The 16,308-nt window shown below is 37.1% G+C and overlaps 2 protein-coding genes across 2 annotated transcripts; both read right to left on the bottom strand.

Moving 5' to 3' along the window:
- Positions 1 to 4,848: 4,848 nt before the first annotated feature.
- On the bottom strand, positions 4,849 to 7,574 carry LOC112198027 (peroxisomal membrane protein PMP22). Its single transcript, XM_024339034.2, has 7 exons — positions 7,282 to 7,574; positions 6,997 to 7,095; positions 6,576 to 6,677; positions 6,364 to 6,439; positions 5,877 to 5,947; positions 5,705 to 5,790; positions 4,849 to 5,103 (listed from the first exon to the last, which is right to left on the bottom strand). Exons 1-7 carry the CDS (start codon positions 7,351 to 7,353, stop codon positions 5,052 to 5,054), a joined length of 558 nt encoding a protein of 185 aa, XP_024194802.1. The 5' UTR covers positions 7,354 to 7,574; the 3' UTR covers positions 4,849 to 5,051.
- Positions 7,575 to 8,960: 1,386 nt separating this feature from the next.
- Positions 8,961 to 15,765, bottom strand: LOC112200781 (cell number regulator 10). The gene is made up of 4 exons (XM_040518640.1): positions 15,582 to 15,765; positions 10,259 to 10,330; positions 9,623 to 9,832; positions 8,961 to 9,495 (listed from the first exon to the last, which is right to left on the bottom strand). Exons 1-4 carry the CDS (start codon positions 15,763 to 15,765, stop codon positions 9,440 to 9,442), a joined length of 522 nt encoding a protein of 173 aa, XP_040374574.1. The 3' UTR covers positions 8,961 to 9,439.
- Positions 15,766 to 16,308: the final 543 nt, after the last annotated feature.

Here is a 16,308-nt window from a genome sequence, read left to right as displayed (position 1 = left end):
GATGGAACCTCGTGATCCGTCCAGCATTGACTTCAGTACGGTATTGCTTTGATACCACAATGGCTGAAACGGGGAAGGTGGAGAGAGTTTTCTCAATTAGCTCTTGCTCTGTGATAGGTTGTCCACAAAACCTCAACATGGACTGTATGCGAAGAGCTTCTGAATTATATTCAGCAACAGACTTGAAGTCAGCAAAGCGCAGATTGTTCCATTGAACCTTCAAGTCAGGGAGGAGGGAATCTTGGACATTGCCAAAGCGCTCTTCTAGCGCTACCCATAGCTCTCTTGCATCCTTGATCGACATATACTCCAATCTGAGTGCCTTGTCCATATGGCGTCGCATCAAGATAACTGCTTGAGCATGCTTTGTAGATGTTCGGTTGAACATAAGATCCGGGTTAGGTGCCTGGATTATGGGTAAAATTCCCTTTGAAGTGAGATGGTTCTCAACATCGGTTACCCAACTGTGGTAATCCGAGCCTGTTGAGTCAAGCATGGGAAAGTCGAGTCTAGGTTCATTCGACATCCTGAAAATAAGAAGAGAAGATATATTAGTTTCGGAGCTAAACTTCCACGAAAACTAAAATAATAAGATTTCCGAGCTATGCTACCAAGAAATCAATTTCCAAGAATCTCTTTTGGATTAGACCAACAATGATGTTTAATATGGTCACAATTTGATGCTTACGGACGCTCTTAGTCCAAGCATTGTGAACGCTCTTAGTTCACACGAACACTCTTAGTTCGTTTAATTATGAACACTCTTAGTTCATACGAACACTCTTAGTTCGTTAAGCGTGAATCCCCACAATTCCGCTTTGTTAAATATCAAACTCATTTGGCAACATATATTCCAATATTTGCAGAAAATAAAAGGAATTTAAATACAAGAAAGCAGCAACCTTAATTATAAAAACTTACGTGATTTTACTTGAGGACACGCGCGTGTTGGAGCAGGCGTGTTTTTTCTTTTTTTTTTTCTGGGCTTTCCTCCCTTTTTTTTTTTTTTTTTTTTCTGGCCGGCCGGGTCCCCTCTCTTCCCTTTTTTTTTTCTCTTTTTTTTTCTTTTCCCCTTTTTTTTCGGTCTTCCTCCCCCTTCTTTTTCGCGACTATTTCTTCCTCTGGTTCGTCTGCAGTTCGCTGGTGTGCAGGGGCTGGTGCGCGGGCTATGCTGCTGCAGGTCGGAGGCAGGCTGATCGGAGGCTTGGGCTGCTGCAGGTCGGAGGCAGGCTGATCGGAGGCTTGGGCTGCTGCAGGGACGCAAAGGCAGGTGGGCTGGTGCGCGGGGGACGGAGGTGTTGGCGTCGCCGGCCGGGCTGGGCTGCTGCAGGCAGGTCGAGCTCGGGTCGGATGCTGCAGGCTTGCGGCTTGCGGCTTCTGCTGCTGCTCGGCCTCTTTTTTTTTTTTTTTTTTTTTGTTTTGGGTTGGCGGCAGTGAAGAAGTTCTAGGGTTTTTTCTTCTTAAGCTAGGGTTAGAACTCGTGCTGATAACGTGTTGTAGGAGAATAGAATTGTGTTTATTATTGATAATAGGAGCCCTTTATATAGGGAGTTTACAGAGTACACAAAAGGTAACAGAATCGGAATACAATTAGTATACCTAAGGTACTTTCCTATTACAACTCTAAACCCTAGTTTGTAGAGGCACACATTATGTCGATATCCTTCAACACTATGGGATATAAAAAGGGGAGGGAGAATGGGGACATTGAGCCTCAACTCTCGATTACAATAAGCATATAAAGAACGTCTCGAAATGATATTAGGAGTCTCTACAAAATACATGTATTCAAAACAAGCATCAATTAGCAAAAACTATTCTACTAACAACTCCATTTGCTTTGACAAAACAGTCATGTATTTGAGGTTCTTCTTAATATGAGCAGAAGTTACTTGACATATATTTGTTTTTAGAGACCCCACATATTTTGCTTGGCTTTATAGTTTATAGTATAGATAAATAGATAGATATCATGATAAATTATTAAAGATATAATTTGTTTCTCGTTGCTTGAAAATTTAATTTATGTCACAGATATTTTCAGGTAACTACAAAGAACTGCAGAACTGAGATATATTGATATAATAACATAAGGCAGTGTTCATATTGATGGAATCGATGATATAAGAGCGGAGAAGATAAGTAAATGGCTGCCTATGCATTAAGCTTGAAGAATTGTATGTACATTTGCTTCAGAGGAGCTATCTGGGCCGCATTTTGTGTGACTAAATGATTTCGAATAAGAACGACGTCAATCTGACACCATCATCATCCGCATTAGTTGTTTACTTACTCGTTGTTCGTTTCATCCTCTTCACCTCTTTCTTCAAAATGACTATTGATTTCTGCATTGGAAGTGGCGCGTGAAGTCATGTCCAGATACATGGAGGTTAGCCAACATTGTGGAGGCAGAGCCGCAGAGGAGAGCAAATCCATTAATTGCTTAGTAGTTGAAGAGTTTGAATCGTAAATTTGGAAAATGATGAACTAGTTTGGTTAGTTACTAACTAGCTAGTTTGAAGAGAATACGACGTATTATTAGGTAAAAAAAAAAAACAAAAAGACTAGAGCACATCTTTCATTAGGGAGAGATGCTAAGAGGGTAGGCTAGTTACTGTTCTACTTGAAAAAATGAGGAATAAGAGCCTAAAAATTCCAATAGGAAATTGGCAGCTGGCCTGAAATAACATGATTGAACTAGCTTGATCACATGAAAAGATCAACGAGTTAAACAGCAGGAACACAAATTAGGCTCTGTGTACTAGGTCTGCTTAAGTACCAGAGATTTAGCCTTCAGATTATGAATCATTTAGCATTTACCATACGCTAAAGTTGGATTTTTAGGATACTTATGGAGTCAAGAACCCAAGCTTTTCTAATTTAAAACATGGTAATAGAGCATGACATGAACCCTTTGTAACTCTTTTTTTCGATCTGTTCAAGTCGATCTATCAAAATTTTATGTACCAAATTGAGTAGGCATGTAGATTTGAACGGATGTAGCAGCGTACCAGCACGAGCCAACAAAGCCTCGAACCGGGAACTGCACAGTCATACTTCTCCTAGCCAACAATAGGCCAAAACTGCAACCATCATAACCTCCTTCAGTATCGCCAATTTCGTCGAGTATAAAACAACAACAAAATGGTACGTTCATGCTTCATAGTTCATGCCTTCCATGCCATGCAGTCAATTGAATAGAAAGACTGATAGTCCTTTTGAACTATACTCCTGCCTGAGTTCATCTTCCTGCAATAATGCCAGACTGAAAATGAGAAATGTACCGCTCCAAATTCTACTTTCTGAAATGAATTGCTTGGTGAATCTATGGATACTTTCAACCACCAAGGATTGAAACTTAATCTATAATGAATTGGTCTAGAGCAGATTGTTCAAAGGAGATTGCCCAAGCAAAACCTAATCATTCATTCACCACTAGTTCAATAACAAATGCACACTGGCTTTCTATGAGTGAGTCATTTCTGTATCTGAATATGGAAACTGCACAAAACTTTATTTTATAGAAAAGGTTTACTTTCTTTGCAATATTCTGTTGTGTCCTTCTTTCCGTTGAATAATAGGTCCAAATATTTGTGGAGGAAATGCCCAAATGGTCCAGGATACGCAATCTCCTAGAGCTGAATACGAATTCAAGCTTCAGATTCCAATGGCAGAAACACAATTATATAAAGCATACCTGATATATACAGTATACACTGGAGAAACCAACAGGTTAGTAACCTGGTTCAACATTCGGTTGTTGCAGGAAGTGAAAAATCACATATGTTTTCCCCTGTTGAAACATTAGATAGGAGAGAGTTTTCCAACCACCTGCTATGGGGTCCTCTCCTACCTCAGAAAAGAATTCTCCTTGTATGGTTCTTACCCTTAAAGCCAAATTATTGAAATTAACCAAGATTGAACAACTAATTACTTATATCTCGGTGTCCTGTGTATGATTTATATGTACAGGTCCATATCTCTTGTTCATTCAAATTTTTGCATCAGAAACACCATGATCAGAGTTAGCATACCATTATAAGAAGCTCCCTTCTCATTTGAAGCCTCTTGATAATTAAACTCCCCCTTTTATTGCCAGCTAAGCCACAGTATCAAACCAGATAAACAGAAACATCAATCTTATATACAACAACAAAATTTTTCAAACCAGTCTCAAATACATCATTTATGAGATGACTTATAAAGAACTGAAATGTAAAGTGTAACTGGTTGTGACTGAAGTTGAAACAAACCTTTGGTTCTGAGATGGTGGGATTGAAGTTGTATAAGATATTTTCTTCCAGCCTGGCTCACAAATCACAATATCAGACATGGTGAGTCCAAAGTTCTGCCCCCTCTTTTTTTTTTTTTTTTTTGGAGCTGTTGAAGCTTTTTGAGTCTTAAAAAAAGACTATGGGATTATATGGCAGGAAAGAACAGGGAACTTATCAGAAGTTTAGGAACAAAAAATTAAGTTGACCTTTCTTATTCATCCTTTGTCATATGCTAATTGATGATTTTTTTCTTATAACCATTGATTTTTGCGTTGGAGTGACGTTGTTTGAAGTTATAACCAAAAACAGAGAGCCTGCTGCATTAACTATGGGGGCAGAGGAATGTAAATGCCTGGTTTTGTAGTTTAAAAAATTGAAACCGCTGATTTGACAAGAAACCTCTAATTAATTAGCATTCTTGGATGCAGAATTACCTCTTGAGATGATCCTGTATTAACTAGCTAGAGTTATTACTTATTAGTAGCCTTGAACATATTATATGCGCATGAGTGATGCATTTTTACAGCTTTGTTCATCGATTGCAGATTCTAATATCCATCAATACAAAATAAAATGATGTTGATCTTCTGGAAAAATTTATTTGGATTTACTATTTTAAGTACATTCTACAACACTCAATGGTGAAATAGAAACAGACTGTTAATGAAAATCGAAGGCATTCCGAATGCTAATACAGCTACCAAGTTATACAAAGGATAATAATTAGAAACACACATTTTCACAAAACAAAAAAAGGAAGAAAAAAGATGTTCAGTCCTACGCCTGCTTTATCACCACTGATCTAGCCTTCAGATTAAGGAAAATTGCCCTGAAATTAGCAAGCAAAGTAAGAATTAGTTGGTAGTTTTACTTGTGATAGCGTAAGTTGGATAAACTATATAAAGTTTCTAAAATTGTGTTGCGATTTAATCCATAATCACAACTAAGTACATTAAGGTCACTAGCATTTCTACATCAAATGGTTCCCTGAACTGTCTAGAGTGGTCATATAGTGGGCGTATCTGATACATTTATGATTTACCTATAAGCAAGTATCAGACATGCACAGATTTTCAAATGAACTCTAATTTTGGTTCTTGACCTATGAGAAAGTATCAGACACTAGCATTTTGAGATTCAAATGGTGCCATGAACTGTCAGTGAGGTTGTAACTAGGTTAGGCATATCTGATGCATTTACCTACAAGCAAGTATCAAACATGCACAGATTTTGAAATGAATTTCAATTTTGGTTCTGTTAGAAAATATTATTACTTGTTTATTAGATATGTGCAAGAGATTATCTGGAAAACACAGATACAAAGAGTGATATGGCAACCTTGGAGAACTATCTTTATTGACAGCAACTTTTAGCGATAACAGGAGGCAAGTTAAAGAGGCAAGCAAAGATTACCAAGAATAGTAGCTTACCAGCATGAACCAATGAAGCTGTGAAACAAAACCCGGAACTGCAAAGGCATATACTGGTAGTTCACCCAACCAACAATAGGCCAAAACTGCAACCATTATCAAACTTTTATTATTACCATTTTCAATAAGGGCCTTGAGTACAAAGCAGCAAAAACATGGTTCACATTTCAACCTTCCATGCAGTCAACTGAACAGAAGGGTAGTCCTTTCGAACTTTCGTCTTAACTAAACTCCATGGTCTTCCTGCAATGCCAGAGTAAAAAATTAGAATGCATCAGTCCTACTTTCTTGGCTCAAAGTTTATGCCATGAGCATCCTTAGCAAAGTACTGAATTTTAACTACAAAGCCATCACGCTTGCAAAGATGCACTTCATTATAAAGGACAAACAATTCTATAATGGAAACGACAAATACTCTAAAAATGCTCTAGAACCGGAAAATGCAAAATGAGATCATCTTAGACCTGGCCATACGCAGTGGACATCCCCTTATCCCCTCCCTTCCCACAAAAAAGAAAAAAAAAGAAAAGAACAACCAAGTCCTGAGGACCAGATACTTAGATATTGTCAGGCATACCGTATAAGAAAGTGCCCAACGTACAGTGCCTAAAAACTGCTCTAGAACCAGATACAAGAAAACGCCTGAGATTTATGCATACCTTCAACCACCAAGCCATAGTACAGCATGAAAAACAGGTTGTTCCAAGGAGATGAAGTTAACTGTTCCAGCAGAACCTAACAATTGAAATTTCCATTCATCAATACATGACTCAAAAAATTGAAAGCAGGATTTCGCATTTAAATAACGCAAAATGTCACAAACAAGGCCTCTTAAAAAGCACAAAAATCCTACTCCATAGAAAAAATTTACCTTCTTTGCAACAGTTTTGTTGTCCTTCTTTCCCTTGAATATTATATCCATCAATTTGTGGAGGAAGTGCCCAAATGGCCCCGTATACGCAAACCCATAGAGCTGGAAACAAATCACAAATGTAATCTTCAGATATACACAAGTCAATAGTCATGGCATAGCATAATTACATATGTATAAACCCAATGAATAAATGAGTTTATAAGAGAGTTGCATCTTGGAAACTGACAGATGTGGGAGGAGAAGAGACAAATGTGAATGAATTCTTTGTCTGAAGATTACTCCAAAGGGCTAAGAAGTGATTTTACTCCAAAGCCACATACTTGCTAAGAAGTGATTTTACTCCAAAGGGCCAAAAGCACATAAGAAACACGAAAATAACATACTTTGTCTTTCAATACCATGATTAAAATAAGCATACCATCATAAGAAACAATCTTCTGAGTTGAAGCTTCTTAATCCCAGAGATCTTCTGGGCTATTCCATCACTAAGCCCAATCAAAACTCCTGCTGTAATTGCCTAGGAACCCAACAATTCAAAGAAAATAAAACAAGGACATTAATTTCATATGCAGCAACCAGAAAATATTCAAACCCAGGCTCAAAGCATTCATCTTTGAAACGAAACGAAATCTATACAGAGAAGAGTCAGATAAAGAAATGGCATGAAAGGAAAAATGGGTGTGATTCAATAGTAGAAATGAACCTTGGTCCTGAGAGGGTAGGACTGAAGTTGTATACGGTATTTTCTCCAAGCCTCGTTTACTATCTCAGACATGGTGAGTCCAATGCTTTCTCTTTCCCTCTCCTTTTCTCAGAAGATGTGAAATTGAAATAGGGTTTATACAACTAGTTCATATATATAGTACTTGCTTTCATAAAAGACGAGTTGGGGTTAGATGGTGGGGTTGTTGTGATCACTGATCAACGGGAACGAACTGTTAGACCTGCGGGAAGTTGGGAACGTATTTAAGGTTTCCAAGAAACAACAACAAAAAGGGTTTGAGAAGTGGGTGGGAAAGATGCTCATGTGCTTCTTTGACCAACTTTTTTTTTTTTTTTTTTTTCTTGTTTTGTTTTGTTTTGTTTTTTTTTTACCGCGTTGCGTATATCACACCGTATGTTTTTGTCATTAATAAAAAGAAATGAAAAATCAATATGTTGATTCGCCTATTTTTCAAATTGAGTTGATTCAAAAAAAATTGAGTGGACAAATTTTCTAAGTTATCTATTTTCTTTTTAGAAGAGATATTGCATATTTTTAATCAAATGAAAACGATACATAACATATAAATACATCGGTAACTAATATATAGTCAATTCTTTATTCAAACTTAAAATGTTAGTTAGAAATATAAGCGTTTTCTAGCTAATACATGCATTACTGTGTACAAATAGTGAGGTACACCTCTTTTATTAGAACTCCTTCCACCAACCAATTAAATGGAGTTCAATTGATAATCCATGGCTATCATTCATTTGTGATTTGCTACATACCTTTGGAGCTCATCTATTTTGAATTTTTGCGTTCTTACTGCGGTTTCGGTTTAGATGAACTAACCAAAAAAGTAAACAACCAAATTCTACCGGGACTAGGCTAAAAACGTTGTTTCGTGGTGGTTAGTGTGGCTTAATTAGTTAATTTAATGCAAAATGAGCTATAGTTTAAATAGATTGGTAGATTATTGGCCTTATTCAGAAAAGTAAGCTAACAATGTGAACGATGAACATGTCTGCAGAAGTTCTAGCTAGCTTAGATTACTCCGTTTTTTTTTAAAAGTCTGAACTAGATTGCTTAGAAAATGACACAGGGCAGTCGGTTTTATCAAATTAAATAGCAACCTGTCAATTCTTAAGCTCAATTTAGTTGTGTTTCGTTTTGGTCCAAATCCCAGTTGGCCCGAGGTTGGGCAATCTCATTAACCTGGTTCTTCAATAGCAAATCGATCGTATTAATCTGCAATATAATATATATGCCATGCGTATCAAAGAATACATTATGTATGATCATTAATTATGTTTAGTTCGTGTACGTTTCTTGAAGTCCAAATTCTTTAATGTAAGAAAAGAAAAATGAATCAAGGATGACGATAACTAAGAATGTAGAGTAATCCAATTACATTGTATCACCCTTTCAAGATAAAAAAAAAAGAAAAAAAAAGAGGATTATTAGGAGTTAGTATGTGTACATTTTGTCCATATACGGAAATGATCGAGATTTAACCCATATTATATGTTAAATCCACTATTAATTTTTGTGTTAGATTGTTAAGTTTGTTGCATACATGACCCTCAAGATTGTTTCAAGGAGTTTATGAATTTTTGAAATTAAAACATGTGATCTAGCAACAATATCAAAATTTGCTCGAAAGAAGTTGCGAGTCAACTTATTGTGATTGAAGAAAACAAAATATGGCGTAGACAATAGATCATATTTTGCAAAAGCAAGGACTGATTCTAATTTCTGAAAAGATTAGTCAACCGTCAAACTCAAACTAGTAACCAGGGTAGCTTCGTATGACATGTGCAATTCGAGCTAGCTTCTCTTGAATTTCCTTCTCATTTCCGAAAGCATGGAGTACGTGATGGAGATAACCTTTTTCTTTTTGTGTACTTATAGATTAGAGGAGTCATTGATCAAAAGGCATAGAAAGCTATTCAACACTACACTCTGAATTCCACTATATGAAATGAAGAAGAAAAGAGAGAGGAAAGGAAGTCCTTACGCTTCGTAAATGACTCGTTATTTATCAAATGAATCATAAAGCTTCTCGCTAATTGAATATTGAAAAAGACTTTGCCTCTGAAACAACTTGACTTTTGAATTGTTTGTTGGTTCCTTCTGTAGTTCGATAGCTACTGTTTTATTTAAACATGGAGAAATGCATCTTGGGAACAGCATTTGGTTGCCCAGTCCAACCTATAATATATGATAATATTGTGCGTGTTAATTACTCTCTCAGATTAAGATAACAGAACAACAAATAACATAACTGCTAGATAACTTTGATTATAACAATGGAATTGATACAATTCATTGTACGTACCGATGGAGGGATCAAATCCTCTAGCTTTGAGCTCCGCGTGCTCTTGACAAAGGGCACATAATTCGCAGCAGAAATTAACGCAACAATCGCAACAAGGTTGTTCCGGCAAACTGAACTTTTTGCGCATTTTCTCTCTATAGATGCACGAATAGAGCCATTGAAATTGCACCATCATCAACAATCCGTAGACGCAGCCTTGGTTAAAGCATGCTACGCACCATTAACAAGCTCAATTTAGTAAAGATACAGCCCTTTTTTCTCGTTACTTAGACAGTCTTATGTGTAATGTTTATCAACTGATCTAACTTTTTATTCGGAGTTATTGGTTGTCTGAATGTAAGATTTAACTTAACCATTTAATAGCATTACATGCGGTATTATCCCGAAAGAGAAATAAACATCCGGCTGAACATTTCATTTTCATGTACCAAATGTCCATTTAATTAGGCTTTAAGAGACCCAGAATATGTAGCCTTAATTGGGCTTTCATTTCTTTTCATTCTTTGTTGACCGAATTTTTATATGGTTCTAACTTCTAAGTAGCAAAACAAGTATATATGGTGGATGTAGTGATCTGGAAACATAAGACGGGAGAGGCAATATTAATCTGTTCGTGATATATGATCTGGTACTTACAAGTTTGTCCTTCATCCACAATTTCTGCAATTCGGCCGAAGGTGATACATGGGAGAAGGCATGTTATGCAACCTAAACGAATAAATATAATAACATGAGCTCATCAATTTCTTGATGTTCATATTAAGGGGTTAATTGTAAGCAAGAACAGATGCGTGCGCGCACACACACACATATAATTACTTACATGTAGGAATATCGTTGAAGCATTGACAAAGGCCGACGGACCATTCGGGCTTGGGGCGATGGAGATTGAAAATATTCATATATATCTTGTGCTTGCAAGTTACTATTTGGTGTAGAAAACTGATGAGCTAGCTAGCTAATATACAAGTTTAGTTAATTACTTAATGAGAAGAGATCTGATTATTAAGTTGTTATATATAGTCCACAGTTCATATTAGTGATCATCAGATATTGTCTTTGGGAAGTTCGTCTACATAGCAAGGGAGCACTTTGTTTCGACCAAAAAAAAACAAGAAGCAGGCCTTGCATTTCTGCAGGCCATGAAAAGTGGAGATTTTCTATCAATATTTCGGCCTTTCTGGTTGTGCTTTTGTGTGCTTGTGTAAAGTGCCGGCGTTTAATTAGGTGAGCTTGCAGACTTGACATCGGGAAAGATCACTCTTGCTAAACAAGTTTATCATCACAAAGAGGTTATGGACCATTTGGATCGTATTGCTTGGGTGTGTATATGTCAAGTTCTCAACAATATCAAGTCAGAGATGTTTCGGAGACGACGATTTATGTCAAACTTATTTCTGCTACATGAGAGGAGAGAGGGAAAATCACAAAATAATTAAATGATGATGAAATACGATGGAGACTTTCTCGTTTTCAAAATGAAAGAAAATATTTGATGTCCTTGATGACAATTAGAAAATCGAGATCTATAACTTTTTGAAATATACATTCGATTGTTGTGAAAAATCAAAGAGCAAGATAATACTTACCACACACAATGAAAAAGTAGCTTTGCATGCAGATATGAATGGTTCCACCATCGACCTCCACCACTAAATTTCAGAGCTGTTTGAGAAGATTTCAATGTGTAGAAGGGCCGATGCTACTGGTAGTTTCTAAACCAACTCTTTGAACATTGGACACTTAATAATGTACAATGTATAATGAGTAGTTTGGTCCATTGATTAAACGAAATGGAAAAAAAAAAAATTTCTAATATTTTTCTTTTATTTTCTGTTTTCTAGACAAAAAAGTTTACGTAAAGATGAAAAAATTAGGAAATGACATGCTTCGCCATTGTGCCATCTGCCATTAACTATCATTGCACGCGTAGGGATTCTAGCTAGAAAGAACACATTGCGTGAATGAAATACTATACATGAAAATGTTTGTATTTACAGAAGTAAGGGCATAACCATGAAATCTGGTCTATCACGGGCGTTGGGCCTGTTGGCCGAGTTGCGTCACTTAAAACCATGTTTTTTTATACTTGGGACTCGACTGTGGATTGCGTAAGGCTCTGTCTCTTTGACACAACAAAGACAAGGTTCAGGCCTTTAGGGGAAACAGTAGAGGATGTAGCATACAATTGGTGATATGAGTTGGTGGAGAGGCATGTGGTTCAAGTTGGAGAACATAGTTCCTTTTTTGGGGGCTTTGAATGTTCTTCTTCTTCGTTTTTATTTTTTTATTTATATTTATTATTATCATTATTATTATTATTATTTTTTTACACAAAAAGATTAAATTAAAAGAGATTGAAGCCTCAAGGGCAACCATAGTTTATAGAGTCGAATAATAAGACTCTAGAAGCCTTAGCAGGAAACATGTTGGTCCAAGTAATACTATCAACACAACTATGTCCTAGATTAGCAAAAATATCAGCTACAAAGTTTGCCTCTCTAAGCACATGCTTGAAAGTAATATGTACGAGAAAGTTGAAGCAATGGATTTGTGTCTTGAATGATCTTGATCAGTCTCCAAGGGGATTGGTGGACTCCATTAACAGCGTCAATAACTAAATTCGAGTCTCCTTGGAGGGCTTTAAATGTTGTTGGATGCATAATGTTATGCGAGATTTGTGTTTCTTCCATCATAAGAAAGTGATATTTGGGATTCGAAAGCTTGCCATCTTCTTGGATGAGAATGATAATAAATAGATGGATACCCCCAAAAGGTGAAAATACGTGGTGGCTACAATATTATTCTGTAGTAAGCCAGAGAAAAGGACTTCCATAAAATCCAACATGTCCCTTCACTTTGTAGTATGGATTCCGTTTGATGCAAGACTAGGTGCTCATTAATGGACAAATTTTAGGTTCATCTCTTGGGTGAACGCACATATTCACTCTCTCTTGCAATTAACGCATAATAACTTTATAATTTTCTAATCCAACAATTCATGTTGTATAGCGTAATACAAAGATTAGCTCTATAAAAAACAATCAAATTGAAGACCTTTTAATTATTCATTTCTATGAAATACATAGACGGTTCATTATAATAGTAGTAAGTATTGCTAGAACCATCCATTTGTTTGATTCAATTAGATAATTAACGATTTCCGATTCGATTGATTTTTTACAGAGATGATCTTTAAAAGCTAATTTAAGATATGAACCATTGAATTATAAATTTATTAAGTACAAATATGTTAATCGAAAATGGGGGTGAATAAGCTCGTTCACCTTAAGGGTGAACCTAAGAATTGTCCCTAAATAATTGATTACTCATTTTCCAAAATTAAAATTTTATTTTGTCTCTGGGAATCACCATACCTTTCTTTCTATTCAGGATTGGTCGCTGTGTGCCACCACCTCCTACACATGCATTTCAAAATATCCAACTTAAGTCTGATCCGTTTGTTTTAAGTTGTAGTTTTTATGTTATCTGACGACAGATTTGTGTTATATATATATATGCTGCCTCCACTTCCAAACTTCTCTGTCAAAATGACTGACTATACCTATGAGATTCAGCTTGTCCTCTTCTAAAGAAGATTGATTCTTTATCTTAATTAATGTATCAGGAAAAAACTTTATTCATGTACAACTTGCATTGCTTAGTAAAACAAGTAATAAACCTCCCAAATCAGCTACAAAATTGATTATGCATGGAAATAGATTTACTGGACTAAAATTAATCTAACTATTCGATTACTTACTCTGCAAGTAGTATTTACGTCTGAACGAAACCACATCACAAGGTGGCGTTTAAAATTTTTTCACAAATTGAAAATGACTTAATTGTAAGAGTTATTTGTTCGTTCCTCCTGAGGGTCCTGTAGTTCCATGCTTTTTTTATTTTTTATTTTATTTTATTTATTTATTTATTTAAACATGGAGAAATGCATATGTAAACACGGGAATCTAAAAAAACAAATAGAATGCAGACACGTATACAAAAAAATAATAATTTTATTAAGAATTTAAGTGCGGGTTACAATCTTTGAGTAATCCTCTGATTCTATCTCCGATAGTATGCTCGACTCAAGGGCGGTTGACGCTTAATCTTGAGCCCTTGAGTAGTATGACGGCCACGAGGGTTGACACGTGACAAGTGCTTTGGCTTAAGGTTGGTGACGAACCGGCTATTTTGCAGCTTGAGGGTTCTTCACACGCTTGAAGACTTCTGAACTTTGGGAGTGATTTTTCTCTCTTTTTGCTAAAGTCCTTTCTCTTGATTTGAAAGAGGTATTTATAGTGTCGACGTCTCTCTCAATTTTGGAATGCATTAATGACACGCGATTAATTGTATTTCCTTAATAACATAATTGAATCAATCAGCCTTAATCAATTGATTTAATCATAACTATTAAGGAATTTAGCCAATTAATTTGATGATTGATTTTAATTGTATTTCATTAATAGCATAATTGAATCAATCAACCTTAATTCATTGATTTAATCATAACTATTAAGGAATTTAGCCTATTAATTTGATAACTGATTTTCGTCTTGATTATTAATTTAAATAAATTGACATCTAATCAGCAGACGACATTTAATGCTTGATTTTGCTCGGAATCAATTGATTTAATTTGATTGATCCGCTTTAATATCAATTGATTTAGTCAGAACAAATTCATTTATTGCCGTCGGACCTTTTCATGTGTCACCACGTGTCATTCTCTGAGTCTGCGTGGTTTTGCTTACTCACAAGCCACATGCACATTTTGTGGGACCCACATGCCGACTAAGTTTGTTCAATCATAATTTCAAGTGTTGACTGAATTTTTTAACGAATTTTATTTTCATCAAATTCTAGTGTCTACAACATCTTTGGAAGGGGCCGAAGGGCATTTGGTCGCCCACTCCCAACCTACATTAAGATAGCATAATGTAGTTAATAACAAAAGGGATTTTGTTCATTTACCCTATTCTAGGGATTTTTTTCCTACTTACCCCATTAAGTTTTTTTAATTCTCTCTTACCCAATACACTCTAAGGGAGTCTTCCCTAATACCTTTTTTTTTGTTTTTAATTTTTTTTAATACCATTTTACCCTCACCTCCTTGTTACTTAGAGAGAGAGAGAGAGAAAATAGAAGAGAGAGAAACCATGGGAGACTTCGCCGGAGCACGTCACCGGCCGCCGGAATCCGGTCACCAGCTGCCGGATTTCGGTCACCTACTGCCACCCACCGGAATTTGCTGAAAATCTCACCGGAAAGTTTTTTTGCCCCCAATAGACATCTATTGCCCCCTAGTAGATGGGCAATAAACCTCTATTGCCCCCCAATAGACATCTATTGCCCCTTAATAGATGTCTATTACCCTCCAATAGACGACTATCAGCCATGTATTGCCCCCCAATAGACGACTATCAGCCATGTATTGCCCCCCAATAGACGACTATCAACCATGTATTGCCCCCCAATAGGACTTTCAGTTGCCAGAATGGGAACTAATCTCCCTAAATTTAGACAAATAAAACTTTGATTACAGAAAAAAAACAAGGAGATTACATCAATTCAAAACATCTATTGCCCCCAATAGCGGTCTATTGCCCCCCAATAGAACTTTCGATAGCCAAAATGAGAACTAATCTTTCTAAAATTAGATAAATAAAACTTTGATTAAGCAAAAAAACGAGTAGATTACATTAATTCAAATGTCTATTGCTCCCCAATAGACGTCTATTGGGGAGCAATAGAATATTATTTTTCCTGTTTTCTTTCCTTTCGGGCCTTCTGTTGCAAAACAGAAGTAGCACCATTTTGATTTTCCCCCAATACAACTGTTTTTTTTTTCCTTTCCTTCTTGGATTTCTTCCCACAGTTTACAAAAAAAAAAAAAAAAGATTTGAGCACCCAGAGAATGCTCTGGGCACCCAAGACCAAGCACCCTCAGGCGACAAACCTGCCGGCGTCGGACTTGGTGGGCTACTGCTCGATGAGAACATCGCCGGCGACTCTAAAGGAGTTTCAGACGAAGGAATGCTCAAGGAAGATGCTTTGGGCACCCAATCATCTTTCTTCTCTGCCACAACCACTATCGACGTTGATGATGTCAGTCGATCTTTGGCTGTCGAAGGTGAAACCATCTGAAACCGGAATTGGAATCTTCCGGTGAGAGATGTTGTGCTTCTGCCCGTGTTTCGACGACAACCACTAGTCCACCACCGGACTTTCGATGACGTGGACCGGTCCTGCTCATCTCCTCGACCTAAATCCTGTTTCGACGCCACGCCGGAGTTAGAGATCAGAGAGAGAGAAAGACCGGAGGTGGAGATCGGGGAAAGAGACAGAAGAGAGAGAGAGATCTGAGGCAGAGATCGGGGAAGAGAGACAGAAGAACGACGTCGTTGACAGAGGAAGAGTGTCGAACTCAGAGAGAGAGAGCACCGAACTCTAGCTTGAACTCCGGACCCGACCCGGACTCGGACTCGAACTCCGGCTGCCGCTCTAGCATTAATCCAGTTCCTCTCCGACTCGGAAGCAAACGCCACAACCGGAGCTTCTTCGTCGTATGCAATCGACGTCGTCTTCCGCCCATGAAGGATCCGGTGAGTGGTGGATCTCTCTCCGATTCCTCGTCGTGCCGGACTTGATAACGACAGCCTGCAGCGCCATTGATGATCGAGTAC

This window comes from Rosa chinensis, chromosome 4 (genome assembly GCF_002994745.2).
Source record: "Rosa chinensis cultivar Old Blush chromosome 4, RchiOBHm-V2, whole genome shotgun sequence".
Classification (NCBI taxonomy): domain Eukaryota; kingdom Viridiplantae; phylum Streptophyta; class Magnoliopsida; order Rosales; family Rosaceae; genus Rosa; species Rosa chinensis.
This window is presented reverse-complemented; position numbering and strand designations above follow the sequence as displayed.

Bases quoted from the DNA above. Each gene is read 5' to 3' on its own strand.
- LOC112198027 (XM_024339034.2), bottom strand. From the start codon at position 7,353: ATGTCTGAGATAGTAAACGAGGCTTGGAGAAAATACCGTATACAACTT. The intron at 6,678-6,996 runs GTATGCTTATTT...ATTTGTTTCCAG, and splicing joins GAAGATTGTTTCTTATGATG to CTCTATGGGTTTGCGTATAC. The intron at 5,948-6,363 runs GTATGCATAAAT...CTGGCATTGCAG, and splicing joins CTATGGCTTGGTGGTTGAAG to GAAGACCATGGAGTTTAGTT.
- LOC112200781 (XM_040518640.1), bottom strand. From the start codon at position 15,765: ATGGTTTCACCTTCGACAGCCAAAGATCGACTGACATCATCAACGTCG. The intron at 9,833-10,258 runs GTAAGTACCAGA...AATGGTGCGTAG, and splicing joins TGTGGATGAAGGACAAACTT to CATGCTTTAACCAAGGCTGC. The intron at 9,496-9,622 runs GTACGTACAATG...CATATATTATAG, and splicing joins AGGATTTGATCCCTCCATCG to GTTGGACTGGGCAACCAAAT.